Source organism: Geotrypetes seraphini, chromosome 10 (genome assembly GCF_902459505.1).
Source record: "Geotrypetes seraphini chromosome 10, aGeoSer1.1, whole genome shotgun sequence".
NCBI lineage: Eukaryota > Metazoa > Chordata > Amphibia > Gymnophiona > Dermophiidae > Geotrypetes > Geotrypetes seraphini.
The window spans coordinates 13,908,914-13,927,621 of NC_047093.1; the positions used below are offsets into that span (position 1 = coordinate 13,908,914).

Consider the following 18,708-nt stretch of genomic DNA (forward strand, 5'->3'; position numbering starts at 1 on the left):
TATTATTGTCGCTAGTGACTTGTATTTGAAATTTAATAAAGATATGTTCCAGGAGCATGCTCGTAATCCAAAATGCTTGTTTATCAAAGCGAGAGGGAGAATTAGAAGTCCTTGAGCATGCAACTCTCCCCCTCCCCATTCCAACATCTGCCACTTTAACCCTTTCACCCAACCGCACCCCAACACCAGAGCCTGCACCAATTCAAACCCCACCCCCCAATGGTATCCTCAGACCACTCTCTCCAGCTCCTGATTCCCCCCTCCTACCTCCTCCCTGCTCACTGCACTGAATCTTTGGGCAGGCTGCCCCTCCCTACCCCTTCACCCTGATGGACCCTCCACACACACACACACACCTGGTCCATCACCCCCACAGGTCTGGCCTCCTGGACCCCCATTACTTACCCGATGCGGCAGCAGCGTCCTGTCCTACCAACCCCTCCTCCCTCCCCGTGTGCCCCAAAGAAATAGCAGCGGCAGTAATCCTGACCCGCCAACCTCCCATTCCCCGCCAACCCCCCCATGCCGAAGTGATGCGGCAGAGGAAAGGCCCTGCCAGGGCTTGCCGCAAACAGTCTGTGTACAGCGCTGCCACTGCTGCTTTGGGTAAGGAATGGGGGTTGGCAGGTCAGGACTGCTGCCACTGCGCTGAGACGCTTCCCTGCTCGGCAGTTCCTGCTGCCACTGCGCTGAGACGCTTCCCTTGCTCGGCGGTTCTATTCTACTGCGCATGTGGAGACACGGAGGCACAGAGTTTCAAGTGTGCATGCGTGCTTAAGGTTTTATTATTATAGATAGCAATGCAATCTATAATAATATGTATTTTATTGATGTATGTATTTATTTATGTATTTATTTTATTGATGTATGTATTTTATTGATGTATGTATTTATTTATGTATTTATTTTATTGATGTATGTATTTTATTGATGTATGTATTTATTTATGTATTTATTTTATTGATGTATGTATTTATTGATGTATGTATTTATTGATGTATGTATTTATTTTAATGTATGTATTTTATTGATTCTATTTGATGTAGTGACTTGTTGAACATTTGATAATATTTGATAACTTTTGCTAAGCTGCAACGTGCCTTGAACTCTCAGTTCAAATGAAATAAATTGTCTTCCCTTCCCACCTACCCATCCGCAGGATTTGCTACTGTCTACGGGTACAGAGTCACGGAAATTGATGAGATGTTGGAACTGAGAAAGCTGATCGGAGTTTGCCCGCAGTCGGATGTCCATTTCGAGCCTCTCACAGTGGAAGAGAACTTGTCAGTGTTTGCTGCGGTTAAAGGGGCTGAGCTCGCTGAGGTAGGCCTTGCTGAGCTGTGTCCGCCGCATTCACTCCGGCCCAGATTCTATAAAGTCCGCCTAAAGATAAGCGCCATTAGAGAATCACGTCTAGCGGCGTCTACGCTCAGGAAACTAAAGTTTAGGCGCACCATGTTTACGCCAGGGTTTTTCGTTGCCTAACGTCAGGCGCGAATATCCTACTGTAGCGCTACTGGGCGTCAGTTATAGTTATTTTTATTTGGTATACCGCTGTTATTTTTTTTGTGTGTATGTGTTTAAACAATTTTATTCAAGAGGGCAAAGAAAAAGTACACAGGCTGAATGGCAACAAGCAAAATAGCAAAGCAAATACAGAAAAAATATCATCGCCCCCCCCTTCCCCCACCGAGTGAAACTAAACAGAAAAATTCCCAAGCAGAGCAGGTAAGAACGTCCAACTGGCGACATCCCAAGGCCATCAAGGAATTCCTCTCCGACGGCCATATGGAAGCCAAGTTCGACGAAAAGAACCACAAGTATCTGTATGTAATGCAGTCAATTTAGACATCAAATAAAGTTGATTGAGCTTAGAAAGCAGATAAGACAAAGCAGGAAGATGAGGCTGTTTCCAACAGGAGGCCACACAGAGTTTCAAGTTTATTTTATTATTTTTTTTTTTTTTGTTTAAATGATTTTTATTATTCCAGCAGTAAGAAGCAAATACAAACAGTAGTACATTTTCAACAATATAATCAATTCCCCTCCCATCCCCCCCTCCCCTCCCCTCACAAAGAATCCATGGCCAGTCCAACAGCTGAGAGTGGGAATAAAATCTTAAAGATTCAAAAGTCTACTGCGAGCACGCGGTGTGAGGTCCTGCCAGAAGTGCTCCCACACCTGACAAAATTTGCGACCCGGGCCAAGAGTCAAGTCTCCCACCATGCGTCTCTCCAGTGTTGCGTGCACTATCATTAGGGATCTCCATTGTGCATATGACGGGGGATCACGGGAGAGCCAGTTGGTGAGGATGGCTTTTTTTCTCATCAAAAGGGCTCTGGAGATAAATGCTGACATCCCCAAAGCGATATGGTATGTAGGCCAAGATATCTCCAAAACTGTTGGATTGCGGGGCAGGCCCAAAACATGTTTGGATGTGAACACTGGCAGAGACGGAGTCTGACGTACCGAGTCAAGCAGTTTGTTCCAGGCATACGGTGCAGCAAAGTAGGAAGAACGGAATAGAGGAAAAGGGTACAGATAAGACTTATCCGATGAGCGGTGCGCCTGGAGGGTAAGTGTGGGGAGAGAGGAGATACTGAGGAGCTGCGGAGCGAATACACCTGTAGGTCATTAAGAGGCATTTGAACTGTGTGTGGAAACGGATAGGGAGCCAAAGAAGCGACTTGAGGAGAGGGGTAATGTGGGCATAACGACATTGGCGGAATATGAGGCGTGCAGCGGAGTTCTATACGAGCAAGAGGCGTCGGAGCCCAAAAGCACTTAATTCACAAAGAAGCGCTTAACTCAAAAACACGCCCATGATCTGCCTCCCAGCCACGCCCACTTGTAGTGTAGCCGCTTTGTCTATATAAAATTCCTTTTTTGGAGTTAAGCGCCTATCATAGTAACATAGTAGATGATGGCAGATAAAAGACCCGAATGGTCCATCCAGTCTGCCCAACCTGATTCAATTTAAATTTTTTAATTTTTTCTTCTTAACTATTTCTGGGCAAGAATCCAAAGCTCTGCCCGGTACTGTGCTTGGGTTCCTACTGCCGAAATCTCTGTTGAGACTTACTCCAGCCCATCTACACCCTCCCAGCCACTGAAGCCCTCCCCAGCCCATCCTCCACTAAACGGCCATATACAGACACAGATCGTGCAAGTCTGCCCAGTACTGGCCTTAGTTCAATATTTAATATTATTTTCTGATTCTAAATCCTCTGTGTTCATCCCATGCTTCTTTGAACTCAAGTCAGTTTTACTCTCCACCATCTCTCTCGGGAGCACATTCCAGGCATCCACTACCCTCTCCGTAAAGTAGAATTTCCTAACATTGCTCTTGAATCTACCACCTCTCAACCTCAAATTATGTCATCTGGTTTTACCATTTTCCTTTCTCTGGAAAAGATTTTGTTCTACGTTAATACCCTTCAAGTATTTGAACGTCTGAATCATATCTCCCCTGTCTCTCCTTTCCTCTAGGGTATACATATTCAGGGCTTCCAGTCTCTCCTCATACATCTTCTGGCGCAAGCCTCCTATCATTTTCCTCGCCCTCCTCTGGACCGCCTCTTTCAGTTAAGTCCAATTGAAGTTGACTGGGTGGTGTTGAGTGCCAGTATCGGCACGGATTAAGCCTCTTAGGCGCCTAACTTTCGGTGGACCGTTTCGAATCAGACTTTACAGAATCTCTGTTTTATGATCAGCTATAGGAGAATAAGTTTTCTAATGTATGCTTAGAAAAGTATCTTATGAGCCTTCTTCCAATGGAGACCAGCAGATTTTTCTGACATTGAAGATGAGTCGATTGGAGTGTTTGGTTTTCCCTCTGCTGATTGTGGTTCCCATCACCTTTCCTCCCCATGAACACATAATCACCTTCTCTTTCCTTTCCCATCGCACCCCCTGGGTCAGCAGCATCTTCCATCCCCCATAGCGTTACCATCTACCCTTCCAGCTCAATCTAATCTAATCTAATTTCCATCGTATATACCGGATCATTTCAGCAAGGACTCCAGCCGGTTAACAAAGTTTAAAAGAATATAATATAAAACAATAATGAAGGTAATAGAACAATTTTCAATAAATTAGATCAGTCCTCAGTTAAGAATCTCTGAAAGAGATAAGTTTTCAGATTTTTCCTAAAAAGTGATAGAGATAATGACGTTCTGATAATCGAGGGAAGATCGTTCCAAACTTTTACCAATGAATAGGATAAGGAATGTGTATCTAGACAACTGACCCAATCATCTCTCTCTCTCCTCAACGGTTCTTTTGACCTATTACCACTTTCTTTCTTTCACCTCTTTTAAGTTCAATCAATTTGTACCTTCTTTTAGTCTTTTGTAAACCGCATAGAACTTCACGGTACTGCGGTATAGAAACTGTTATTATTATTATTATTATTATTACCTAGGGCAGGGGTAGGCAATTCTGGATCTCAAGAGCCAGAGCCAGGTCAGGATTTCAGGATATCCACAATAAATAGGCATGAGATAGATTTGCATCTCAAGGAGGCAGTGCATACAAATCCATCTTGTACATATTCATGGTGGAGATCCTGAAAACCTGACCTGGCTCCGGCTCTCAAGGACCGGAATTGCCTACTCCTGACCTAGAGTTTTAATCCCGTTAACAGAATGTATGTGTATTCCTGGTAGTGTGAAACTGAAGAGAGTTAAATGATAGAGGTAATAAAGGCGAAAAAATTCCATGTAAAATTTAAAAAATTACATTGGCGCACTTAAATTGAATTCGCCAGAAAACAGGAAGCCAATGAAGTAACCTCAACAATGGAGAGGCATGATCATATTTATGTCTTCTGTGTTCTGAATAAGTTGTAGCCTCTTCAGATTAAATTTGGTTTTGTGTACAGGGAATTTGCATAATCCAGATGTGCCAAAATAATCGCTTGAACCAAAACCGCAAAATGATTTTGATGGAAAAAACCCTCAAACTCTCTTCAACATCCGTAAACTAAAATAGCACTTTTTAGATAAATTGTCAATTTGATTATTTAAAGATAAAGATAAGAATCTAAAATAAAACCAAGAATTCTAGATGAAAATTCAATTGTTACGGAGTCTCCTGATTTCAATGCTATAACCTGTAGTAAGGGACCTAACCATAGCAGTCTGCTTTTAGAAGCATTCAATTTCATACGGACCAAGGAAGCCCATTCTTGAAGTCTAGAGACACAAGCTCAAGGAATTGGGGCACCACGTTCCTTACCAGCTGCTGTCTCTTCCTCGGCTGGGTTCCTTCTGAAGTCAGAAATGAACAGGGCCAATGGGTCTTGCAATACTATGAACCTCATGCAGGTTTGATTTCAGATGGAAGCTGGAAGAGAAGGAGCCAGCAGTCAGTAAGAAGCACTGCTTGCTAGCTCCCCCTGCTGGGGAGGGAGCGTGATTTAGGGGACAGAAGGAAAGTGAACAGAAGCATGACATTGGCAGTGATTACCTCACTTATAAGAACATAAGAATAGCCTTACTGGGTCAGACCAATGGTCCATTCTCACGGTGGCCAATCCAGGTTCCTAGTTCCTGGCCAAAACCCAAGGAGCAGCAACATTCCATACAGAATCTCAAAGAATAGCAAGATTCTGGAATCCCAGAGAGTAACAAGATTCTAGAATCCCCAAGAGTAGCAACATTCCACATAGAATCTCAAAGAATAGCAAGATTCCGGAATCCCAGAGAGTAACAAGATTCTAGAATCCCAAAGAGTAGCAACATTCCATACAGAATCTCAAAGAATAGCAAGATTCCGGAATCCCAGAGAGTAACAAGATTCTAGAATCCCCAAGAGTAGCAACATTCCATACAGAATCTCAAAGAATAGCAAGATTCCGGAATCCCAGAGAGTAACAAGATTCTAGAATCCCCAAGAGTAGCAACATTTCATACAGAATCTCAAAGAATAGCAAGATTCCAGAATCCCAGAGAGTAACAAGATTCTAGAATCCCCAAGAGTAGCAATATTCCACACAGAATCTCAAAGAATAGCAAGATTCCGGAATCCCAGAGAGTAACAAGATTCTAGAATCCCAAAGAGTAGCAACATTCCATACAGGATCTCAAAGAATAGCAAGATTCCAGAATCCCAGAGAGTAACAAGATTCTAGAATCCCCAAGAGTAGCAATATTTCACACAGAATCTCAAAGAATAGCAAGATTCCGGAATCCCAGAGAGTAACAAGATTCTAGAATCCCAAAGAGTAGCAACATTTGATGGCAAGCAACGATCCAGGGCAAGCAGTGGCTTCCCCCATGTCTTTCTCAAAAATAGACTATGGATGTTTCCTCCAGGAAATTGTCCAAACCTTTCTTAAAACCAGAATCGAAAGAGGGAGGGAGTCTTCAGAACTTAATATTTTAGCTTATGCACCCCAGTACCAGTGTGACTAGATCTCTGAATATTCAAACCCAGGGTAATATACACTCATTTCCCTTTTTGCACCATATGGGTGAGAAACCCCCAACTCGGAGAAAGGCCGAACTTACCAAGTTACTGAAGTTCATAGCTCAATAGCTTCCTTCTGTCGCCTTCTGGATTATCATTTGAAACAACTGGACCCAGCAGTGGGATTTAAAATTGCATGGTTTGATGCTGAATTATTGTTTTGTTTTTTACATTTTATTTTGCGGTGTAAATTAACATGCTCCGATGCTATGTATGGGAGGGGACGAGTCGTGGGGAGTGTTTCAATCCTTTACTAGTCAGCGAGGGTTGGAATCCTCTTTGCCCGGATCATTGGTTTGAAAAAGCTGATGGCGAAGGTGAAAATGAACCCCCTCTTTTACTAATCGGTTGGCGGACCTTGGTAAAAGATGGCCTAAATGCATGTGACATTTTTAATGACATTTGTTTGTCTACATTGTACCAAACAACAGACATGAAAAGTGAATCAGGGCTGTTGGCTTTTGCAATTCCATGCAATGCCAAAGTCCAGGTTTTCAGGGGACTGGGATGTCAGACTCTTACCTTGCCATGCTCAGAAGTGTGCCTTTCTTTTACAGCTGCAGAGGATTTTGCAAGGCTTGGATATGCAGGCCATCAAAGACAACCAAGTGAAAGCGCTAAGCAGAGGGCAGAGGAGGAAGTTGTCCCTTGGAATTGCGATGATAGGGAATCCAAAGGTGAGGGGACGGAAGGAGAGCAGCCATGCAGCAAGGGGAGCCTTGCACGAACCTAGAGAAGGATTAAGAGCGTTTTTCATGTGCGCAGTCCTTTCATTAAAACGAGAATCCTAAATATTTACAGCGATGCAATCGGCTGCATCAGGCTTAACAGAGCGTTTTGCCGCCCCTTCTCGTGCTGGCGTTTATGTGCTAATGTAACCTCTGATGCAGGAAGGATTGTGATGCAGAAAGGATTTCAGGATATCCACTAAGACTGCATGAAAGAATGTGCATATAATGTAGGCAGTATATGCAAATCCATTTCATGCATAGTCAATAACAACCATTTTTTATTTCTATAGCGCTACCAGATGCACACAGCGCTGTACAGTAAACACACTCAAATAGACAGTCCCTGCCCGATAGAGCTTAACAATCTAATTCATTGGGCATATCCTGAAAACTTGACTCGCAAGAGAGTACTCCAGGATTGACTTGGGAAGCACTTCTGTAAGGAGGCAGTTCTATAACTTGGCACCCCCAATCGAAGGTGAGTGGTGCCCCTCTCCCGCCCTTTTCTCCCCCCCTGCTCCTTCCTGATCACCTCTGCCACGTGCATGCCCCCCCTTCTCCTGTTACACTTTAATTTTCCCATCACGAGCAGTATTACAAACTTGCTGCCTGCGTGATGTCGGCTCTTCCTCTGACGTCATTTCCGAAGCAAGGGACCCAGAAGTGACGTCGGAGAGAGCCAACACCGGCACGGGCAGCAAGTTCGTGGTGCTACTCACACCGGGAAAATTAAAGACGCACGAAGGAAGGGAAGGGGCACACACACACGGAAGGAGGGGGGTTCAGGAAAGGGTGGGGCGCGAAGACGGCACCTGGAATCTCTCCTGCCTCCTGCCCCAACCTAAAAAGTCTCACCTCCCTTCCACCTCCACGATTTAGTCCAAAGTGTACCTTTTTATAGAATCACGCACTCTGATTCCATCATCCAGCTTGTGAGTTTCAGATTTCTTACTTTTATGGGTCCAGCTTGAAAATGGTGCACAGAGGTTGCTATTGGACAAAAGCATTGTAGACGCTGGAGGTCCCTTGGTGAACGTGCAGTGAATCTGGTGCGTCAGGAAATACTTCACTGAAAGGGTAGTGGATGCCTGGAATGCCCTCCCGGGATTGCTGACTGCGACAAAAGCAGTGACAGAATTCAAAAGTGTGTGGGATAAATACTGCGGGAAGAGCAAAGCGGGCAGTGAGTGGTAGAATACTGGGAGAGAAAAATAATTCTGTATTTCTCAGTTAAAATATATAAGACTTGTGTGTGTTTCAAGAAGTTTAACTTACAGGCACTTACATAGGATGTCTTTAGGTGGCGGGAAAAACTTTAAAAAAAGAGGTTCGGGGAAGTAGAAAGGGCTCTGTTCGAAAGCTGGGTAATGTTAGTTTTCCTTTGGACAAAAATATAGAAATGCTTTGTGTATGAGAGTTTCTGAGATATATAAGGAGTAGGTAAAATATTAGTAATATCACGCGTATTTCGGAAAGGACTGACAAGCCCAAAAGTATGTCGGACGGGAATCCTGAAGATCCCCGTCTAGCGATAGGATGAGATCAAAGGAAAACAAATGACTTAGAGGGATGTAGTGGCAGGTATGACTCTAAGCAACTTGCTGGTCAGATATGCTGACCTATATCTGCTGTATGTTATTACATGATTATATTATTAGAGGAAAATTCCCTGACAGTTTAATATTTTGTGATTTTCTCTAGGTATTACTTTTGGACGAACCGACCGCCGGTATGGACCCCTGCTCTCGACATGTGGTCTGGAATCTCCTAAAGATGCGGAAGGCGGATGGGGTGATAGTATTCAGCACCCATTTTATGGAGGAGGCCGATATTCTCGCTGGTAAATGGTGTCGTAAGAACATAAGAAGTTGCCTCCGCTGAGGCAGACCATAGGTCCATCCTGCTCAGTGGTCCGCTCCCGCGGCGGCCCATCAGGCCCACTTCCTGAGCAATGGTCTATACCTATCTATACCCCCCAATCCCTTTTTCTTCTAGGAATCTATCCAAACCTTCTTTGAAACCATTTAGTGTTTTCTTGTCTACAACAGTCTCTGGAAGCGCGTTCCATGTATCCACCACCCTCTGAGTGAAAAAGTACTTCCTAGCGTTTGTTCTAAACCTGTCCCCTTTCAATTTCCCCCAATGCCCCCTTGTGCTTGTGGTGCCCCTTAATTTGAAAAATCTGTCCCTGTCTACTTTTTCTATGCCCTTCAGGATCTTGAAGGTTTCTATCATGTCTCCTCTAAGTCTTCGCTTTTCCAGGGAGAAAAGTCCCAACTGCTTCAATCTGTCGGTATATGGGAGATTTTCCATTCCCTTTATCAGTTTGGTTGCTCTTCTTTGTACTCCCTCAAGTACCGTCATGTCTTTCTTGAGGTACGGTGACCAGTACTGGACACAATACTCCAGATGTGGCCGTACCATTGCACGATACAGCGGCATGATAACTTCCTTCGTCCTGGTCGTGATACCCTTCTTAATGATACCCAGCATTCTGTTTGCTTTCCTAGAGGCTGTGGCGCATTGCACCGATGCCTTCAGTGTTGCGTCTACCATCACTCCCAGGTCTCTCTCCAGGTTACTAACCCCTAGTGGTATTCCCCCCATTTTGTATGTGAACATCGGGTTCTTTTTCCCCACGTGCATGACCTTGCATTTCCCCACGTTGAAGCTCATCTGCCATTTTTCGGCCCACTTTTCCAGCTGCGTTAGATCCTTTTGGAGATCCTCGCAGTCTTCCTTGGTTTGAGCCCTGCTGTATAGTTTGGTGTCATCTGCAAATTTAATGACTTCACACTTAGTTCCCGCCTCTAGGTCATTTATGTAGATATTGAACAAGAGCGGTCCCAGCACCGACCCCTGCGGAACTCCGCTCGTGACCCCTTTCCAGTCTGAGTAGTGGCCCTTTACGCCAACCCTCTGCTTCCTGTTTGCCAGCCAGTTTTTGATCTATCGGTGGACCTCCCCTTGTACCCCGTGGTTCCATATCTTTTTAAGCAGTCTCTCGTGTGGCACCTTGTCGAAGGCTTTTTGGAAGTCAAGGTAAATGATGTCTATAGATTCCCCTTTATCCACCTGGCTGTTCACTCCCTCAAAGAAGTACAATAAGTTTGTGAGGCATGACCTACCCTTACAGAAGCCATGTTGACTCGGTTTTAGCTGCCCATTTTTTTCGATGTGCTCACAGATGCTGTCTTTAATCAGTGCCTCCATCATCTTTCCCGGGACTGAGGTCAGGCTCACCGGCCTGTAGTTTCCCGGGTCCCCCCTTGCGCCCTTCTTGAAGATGGGCGTGACATTTGCTATTTTCCAATCCTCCGGGATCTCTCCGGTTTTTAAGGATAGGTTGCATATCTGTCGAAGTGGCTCCGCTATTACGTCTTTTAGTTCCTTGAGTACCCTTGGGTGAATGCCATCCGGACCCGGTGATTTGTCGCTCTTTAGTCTGTCAATCTGCTTGAGTACATCCTCTTGGCTTACCTCTAAATCGACCAGCTTATCGTCTTGGTCTCCTATTACGATCTCCTCGGGTTCCGGAATGTTGGTTATATTCTCCATCGTGAAGACTGACGTGAAGAACTCATTTAACCTGTCAGCTATCTCTTTCTCTTCTTTTACAACTCCCTTTCGGTCTCCATCGTCCAATGGTCCCACTTCTTCTCTCGCCGGTTGCTTCCCCTTGACGTATCTGAAGAACGACTTGAAGTTTGTTGCTTCCTTTGCCAGTCTCTCTTCGTATTCTCTTTTTGCTTTTCTAACCACTCGGTGACACTCTTTCTGGTGTTCTTTGTGCCCTTTTTGGTTCTCCTCTGTTTGGTCTTTTTTCCATTTTCTGAACGATGCTTTCTTGTCGCTTATCGCCTTCTTCACTGCACTTGTTATCCACACTGGGTTTTTTGTTCTATTTTTTTTGCACCCTTTCCTGAACTTGGGGATGCACAGGTTTTGCGCTTCGTGCACAGATTCCTTGAGTAAGGTCCAAGCTTTTTCTACGGATACCATCTTCCCTATGTTGCCTTTGAGTTTCTTTCCCACCATTTTCCTCATGGCATCATAATTTCCTTTTTTGAAGTTGAGTGCCGTCGTTGTGGTTCTTTTCCCCTTTGATGATCCAATTTCAAGCCTGCACTGGATCATGTTGTGATCGCTGTTACCTAGTGGGGGTAATACCGCCACCTCCTTTGCTGGCCCCCCTAGTCCGTTGAAGATTAGGTCAAGAGTGGCGTCACCTCGTGTTGGTTCCATGACCAATTGCTCCATGAAACAGTCCCTCGTGACCTCTAGGAATTTGGTCTCTCTTGCGCAGTTTGAGTGCCCAATACTCCAGTCTATCCCGGGATGGTTGAAGTCCCCCATCACCACCACATTTTCGCTTCTGCATACCTGCTTCAGTTCAGCCTCCATCTCCTGGTCGATTTCTTCCGGTTGTCCAGGTGGGCGGTAGTACAGACCCAGTTTAATGTCTGCTCCTGCTCCTCCCTGTAGCTTAACCCATAGTGATTCCAGGCCATCCGCCCGTACTGTTGTTTCCGTCCTGGCTGATGGTATGGAGTCTTTTATGTACAGCTCTATTCCTCCACCCTTTTTATGTGTCCTGTCTCTCCTGTATAGTTTGTACCCTGGTATGGCCACATCCCATTGATTGTCCTCGGTCCACCACGTTTCTGTGACTCCAATTATGTCCAGGTCCTTATTGCTGGCTGTGATTTCCAGTTCTCCCATTTTGGCCCTCAGGCTCCTAGCATTTGTGTACAGGCAGTTTAAGACCCAGTTTTTTGTCCTCTCTCTTTGTTTCCCTTGTGCTTTGATATTCCTGCAGTTTCCCTCATGGTTTGCCAGCCCCTGAGCTTCGTCCTCCTCCTGTTGTGTGTGTGTGACGTCCTCTGCCTGTTTCCCCTGCGCCTCCTGCTCTCCTAATTCCCACTCAGTCCTGGGCTCTTTTTCACAATGACTTTGCCCCTCTGTTTCCTGTTGTTCTGTGTTGGTGCCGCTTACCTGGTCCATTTGTGCCCTCAATCCCTGCAATGCGTCTTTAGGTCCTTTTTCAACCCATACACCCTTAGACCCGAGTCCTCTTTTACAATGTCCCAGTTCAGTATCTTTGTCAGGTACTGATGTCCGATGTGTCGAGGTCAGGTCGACTATCGGCTTTCCCCTTCTTCTCAGTTTAAAGCCAAGTCTATGACGTTCTGGACGTTGCGTGCCAGCATCCTCGTCCCAGCTGTGCTAAGGTGCAGTCCATCTCTTCTGTAGAGCTTGTTCTTCCCAAAGAAAGTAGTCCAGTTCCTAACAAAGTGGAAGCCCTCCTCCTCGCACCATCTCCTCAGCCAAAAGTTAATTGATTGTAGTCCGCGCACTGTATCACAATTGCATGCTTGAGGTTCCAAGTTCTAGAATTTGTGCAGAATTTTAAGACATCTGTGCTCCAAAAATAGTGAAGCTACTAAGTACTAAAATTTAGTTGAAATCATGTTTATTAATAAACTGAAATCAAGGCACCAAGACAACATTTGGCATGACAAGTATTTCACAGTGTGCAGAGAGGACCCAAAGTTCCTGTAAAGCTAAGGGTCAAATTTTTGAATTACAGTGGTACCTCGGTTTACGAGTGCACCAGTTTGCGAGTGTTTTGCAAGACGAGCAAAACATTGGCAAAATCGGCGCCTTGGAAACCGAGCGCGCTTCGATTTGCGAGCACCCCCCCCTGCGAACCGGCACCCTCCCCCGCCGCAATCGGGCCCCCCCCCCGCTGCCATCGGGCACCCCCCCCCCCGCCGTGACCTGCGGTCCCCCCAACCCACCCGAACCCTCTTCTTACTTTTCTGTAGCCTCCGCAGCGGCACCGGCACCAGCATGTCCTGTGCGTGGTGCTGGTGCCTGAAGATCTGTTTCCTGTGCAAGGCCTGAGAGTTCACGTCGAACGTGAACTCTCACGTCGAACGTGAACTCTCAAGGCCCAGCACAGGAAGCAGATCTTCAGGCACCGGCACCATGCACAGGACGTGCTGGTGCCGCTGCGGAGGCTACAGAAAAGTAAGAAGAGGGTTTGGGTGGGTTGGGGGGACCTCAGGTCGCAGCGGGGGGGGTGCCCGATGGCGGCGGGGGGTGCCGGATCGCGGGGGGGGGGGAGGGTGCCGGATCGCGTGGGGGGCCTTCGGGGGGAGCAATGCCGGTTCTTGTGAGGGGGGGGAGCAGCGCTGCTGGCCTTGGGGGGGGGGGAAGGTGGGGGGTGGAAACATATCAAAGCAAGTTTCCCTTACTTCCTATGGGGAAACTTGCTTTGATATACGAGCATTTTGGATTACGAGCCTGCTCCTGGAACGGATTATGCTCGTAATCCAAGGTACCACTGTATTTACATATAGATAAACAACCTAGTAACAATTCCCGATGAAATACCTATAGTAGTAAATTTAAAACAAATTAGAGAAAATATTTCTTCACTCAACATGTAATTATACGCTGGAATTTGTTGCCAGAGAATATGGTAAAAGCAGTTAGCATAGCAGGGTTTAAACCCCCCCCCCCCCATTTGGATAAGTTTCTAAAAGAAACATCAATAAACCATTATTAAGATGAACTTGGGAAATCCACTACTTATTTCAGGGATAAGCAGCATAAAATTGGGATCTTTCGGGTACTTGGATTGGCCACTGTTAGAAAAAGATGCTGAGCTTTGTAGTCTAGTGATGTTTATGTACTTATGTCAGTGGTAGTTACATGTCTAACTCTTGCATCTAAGGATCCCAAGAGGCTGTCAGTTCAGTTTATCAAAACGCACATTGTGAATCCCGAGTGCTCTCTTACTGGTAAAGTGAAGCTATACTGGTTCTCCAATAAGTTTGAATGAGATGCCTTTGTGCTTTTTCTTTTCCAGATCGGAAGGTTGTGATTTCACAAGGAATGGTGAAATGCATTGGCTCATCTCTCTTTCTCAAAAGCAAATGGGGAGTGGGTTACTGCCTTAGGTATTGTTTTTCTCATTAGCAGCTGTGCAACCGATACGCTCCTTAATTTCCCCTCTCTGTCTTTCAGGTCTGAAGTGACGTTCCAGTAGGGATGGTCAGCCAAGTGATTTTCATGTCATTTTCTTCTGGGGGGGGGAGGTTGTTTGTTGGGTTGGTTTTATTCTAGAACAAGGGAGAGTGTGGAGCAGTGGTTAAAAGATACAGCCTCAGCACCCTGAGGTTATGGGTTCAAACCCATGCTTCTCCTTGTTAACCTGGGCAAGTCACTTAATCCCCCCATTGCCCCAGGTGCATTAGATAGATTGAATTTGTGAGCCCACCGGGACAGACAGGGAAAAATGCTGGGAGTACCTGAATAAATCATGTAAACCGTTCCGAGCTCCCCTGGGAGAACGGCATAGAAAATTGAATAAATAAAGGGCCACTCTGCCAGTAGTGCAAATGACACAATCATCGGCAAATGACACAATCATCAGTAGTGCAAATGACACAATCATCAGTAGTGCAAATGACACAATCATCGGCAAATGACACAATCATCGGCAAATGACACAATCATCAGTAGTGCAAATGACACAATCATCAGCAAATGACACAATCATCAGCAAATGACACAATCATCAGTAGTGCAAATGACACAATCATCGGCAAATGACACAATCATTGGCAAATGACACAATCATCAGTAGTGCAAATGACACAATCATCGGCAAATGACACAATCATCAGCAAATGACACAATCATCAGTAGTGCAAATGACACAATCATCAGCAAATGACACAATCATCAGTAGTGCAAATGACACAATCATCAGTAGTGCAAATGGCACAATCACCGGCAAATGACACAATCATTAGTAGTGCAAATGACACAATCATCGGCATATGACACAATCATCAGTAGTGCAAATGACACAATCATCAGCAAATGACACAATCATCAGTAGTGCAAATGACACAATCATCAGTAGTGCAAATGACACAATCATCAGTAGTGCAAATGACACAATCATCAGTAGTGCAAATGACACAATCATCAGCAAATGACACAATCATCAGTAGTGCAAATGACACAATCATCAGCAAATGACACAATCATCAGTAGTGCAAATGACACAATCATCGGCAAATGACACAATCATCAGTAGTGCAAATGACACAATCATCGGCATATGACACAATCATTGGCAAATGACACAATCATCAGTAGTGCAAATGACACAATCATCGGCAAATGACACAATCATCGGCAAATGACACAATCATCAGTAGTGCAAATGACACAATCATCAGCAAATGACACAATCATCAGTAGTGCAAATGACACAATCATCAGCAAATGACACAATCATCAGTAGTGCAAATGACACAATCATCGGCAAATGACACAATCATCAGTAGTGCAAATGACACAATCATCGGCATATGACACAATCATTGGCAAATGACACAATCATCAGTAGTGCAAATGACACAATCATCAGTAGTGCAAATGACACAATCATCGGCAAATGACACAATCATCGGCAAATGACACAATCATCAGTAGTGCAAATGACACAATCATCGGCAAATGACACAATCATCAGTAGTGCAAATGACACAATCATCGGCAAATGACACAATCATCAGTAGTGCAAATGACACAATCATCGGCAAATGACACAATCATCAGTAGTGCAAATGACACAATCATCGGCAAATGACACAATCATCAGTAGTGCAAATGACACAATCACTGGCAAATGACACAATCATCAGTAGTGCAAATGACACAATCATCGGCATATGACACAATCATCAGTAGTGCAAATGACACAATCATCGGCAAATGACACAATCATCAGTAGTGCAAATGACACAATCATCGGCAAATGATTGCCCATTCCTGCTTTTCACAGATTCTGTCTAAAATATAACCATTTTGCATTTGTTCTCTCTTGGAAGAAGCTGACGTGCGTAGGAATAGTTTTATCAGTGGCGTAGTGAGGGGAAGCGGGAGGGGTGACACCCCTCCTCCACTCCGCTCCTTGCCTTCCCCCGTACCTTTTTGACTTCTCCGGCACGAGGTTGCTGCCTGAGTCGGCATCGGCACTCTCTCTGATGTCACTGCCGGGGACCCGCGTCTAAGAAATGATGTCAAGGATGAGCTGGCACCGACGTGGGCATTCCGCTCGCCTAGAGAAGTTAAAAAAGGTACGGGGAAGGGTGCGCGCTCACACCCTTACTGTGCCACTGAGTTTTATTGTGTTTTACATTGTCCTGGGGGACCATCAGCTGGTCAGATGAATATACATGATAAACATCTGACGTTAGTAGTCCACAGGACAGATTTGGGAACCCCCTGGTTTAGGGAATCTAAAATCATTGATATGGGGATCCTATACATGATCATCTTCAGTTGTGTACTGTATATTATTGAGGGTGTAGCGCCTCCTAGTGGTAATGTGATGCATTTACATTACAATTAAATATACACTTCTCCCTCCGTATTCACGGTTTCAGCAATTGCGGTTTCGATTGTTCACAGTTTTTAGCTTGCTGGCTCCTCCCCCCAAATTACATCAGCTTGCATAGAGAAATTGCTGATTCCAAGCATTTACAGAGAAAACTGCCGATTCACCGCACTTTCTTCACCGTGTTTTGCCTCTCCTTCAGGAACAGGCCAGGTCTCCCACCATGTTGTTCGCAGTTTCACCATATTCACGATGTTTTTTAATAGAAAACAGCAAATAACATATGAAAAAGTTATTCGCGTTTTTTCTGTATTTGCGATTCTGTTAATCCCCTATCACAGCGAATATGGAGGGAGAAGTGTAATTATGGTTAGATGTTTCAATAGGTTTCCCCTTCAATTCACACCAGCACAGAAGTTAAACATTTAAATATTTGTATTTATTGCAACTAAAAAAAACCAATAACGATTGAGGGTGAAAGAAAACTAAATAGGTATGTCCAACAATTATCAGATGTTGTTTAAACCAGGTAAATTAAATTTAAATATAAATGAATAGCAAAGCTAATTTACCATTCGCATGTGATCAGATTTACATTGGTTACACCATTTTAGTTAGTGATCGTATTCAAACCTCAAACAAACATGTCATACCTTTCAACTTAATACCAACTTTGTTCCTGGATTTTTCTAGAACCACAGGTAAGTATTTGACTAGGTGATTCTTTTAAAACCAGTGTTTCTCAGTCTCAAAATTTGTGTGCACACAAAAATAAAGTATTCAGAAAAACCCTGTTTTCGCCAGTATCACCGCTTTCTTGCTTTGGATACCACTGAGTTGTCCTGTCACCTCTGGAACCAGCAGCTTCTCTGAAGATCTGAATGTTTGCTACTATCTTATCTGTAAAAAATGAAAGGAAGCAAAACCCTAGCCTCCCTGAATGCAGGCTAAAGTCAGTGTCATCTTAGGCTAAGGCCATGTATTTCTAACTAAGGCCTTCTTTTACTGGAGTGCTAAATACTCTGATGCTGCTCTGGCCCTCATATAATTCCTCAATTCTCAATTGGGTGCTAACACCCATTATTGACATTAATTGACAGTCCTAAAACTTTACGTGCATATCTCGCAGCCTCAATTCCACCCCCCCCCCCACCCCATCATTCCTTCTACTGCTGATTGTTCATGTTCATCTTAATTAACCTAAATGCAGAATCAACACGGAGATATTGCAAGCCCTACTGGTTCAACATTGTCAAGAGTACAAACATTGGATAGAAGAGATGAAATGGAGGGTTATAGATCAGGTTATAGAAGGGTGGGAGGGAAGAAATTTTGAGAAAATTCTAAATTATAGAGAACAACAGTGGATTTTTATACTGCGTACGGTAACTCCAGCGGGTTAGAATCTTGAAATAGAGTGGATGACACTTCTTTTACCATACTACAGTATGTCTGAGAATGCCGCACCGTGATTGGAGCTGTAGCCTAGGCACCCTGAGGTTATGCGTGCAGGCCCACGATGCTCCTTGTAACCCTGGGCGTGTCGTCTGCTCCCTCATTGCCCTAGGTATATTAGATAGACCGTGAGCCCACCGGGACAGACTGGGAATTATGCTTGAGTACCTGAATAAATTCATGTAAACCGTTCTGAGCTCCCCTGGGAGAATGATATTGAAATAAATAAATTACATACATAAAATTAGCAAACACCGATAATAATAGTCAATCTAAGTTGAATCTTACATAGTGAAGAGATTAAAATTCTCTATTTCCCAGTACTTAACACTTCTTTTTAGCCACAGGAGTCACTGGGTGTCAGGTCAAAAGCGCGCCGGGACAAAGGCGCGCGCAGACAACTGAGCGCAACGCGGAGGCGCGTACCGAAGAAAATGACTGTTTTAAAGGGCTCCGACGGGGGGTGTCTTTACTTTAGGCAGATTGCGCCGTGTTCTGGGGGCGTTGTGGGGATTTTGGGGGTTGTAACCACCCACATTTTACTGAAAACTTCACTTTTTCCCTAATAAACAGGGAAACAGTTAAGTTTCCAGTATAATGAGGGCGGTTACAACCAGCCAAACCCCC

At 44.7% G+C, this 18,708-nt stretch overlaps 1 protein-coding gene across 2 annotated transcripts in view; it reads left to right on the forward strand.

Annotated features, from left to right (window-relative positions):
- The window catches only part of ABCA5 (ATP binding cassette subfamily A member 5), a 153,137-nt gene that overhangs the window by 57,356 nt on the left and 77,073 nt on the right, over window positions 1-18,708 (forward strand). For both annotated transcript variants that reach the window (XM_033962419.1, XM_033962420.1), the window contains exons 13-16: window positions 1,160-1,323; window positions 7,029-7,148; window positions 8,904-9,042; window positions 14,080-14,170. In XM_033962419.1, coding sequence (XP_033818310.1) covers window positions 1,160-1,323; window positions 7,029-7,148; window positions 8,904-9,042; window positions 14,080-14,170 — 514 coding nt within the window. The remainder of the gene's footprint in view (window positions 1-1,159; window positions 1,324-7,028; window positions 7,149-8,903; window positions 9,043-14,079; window positions 14,171-18,708) is intronic.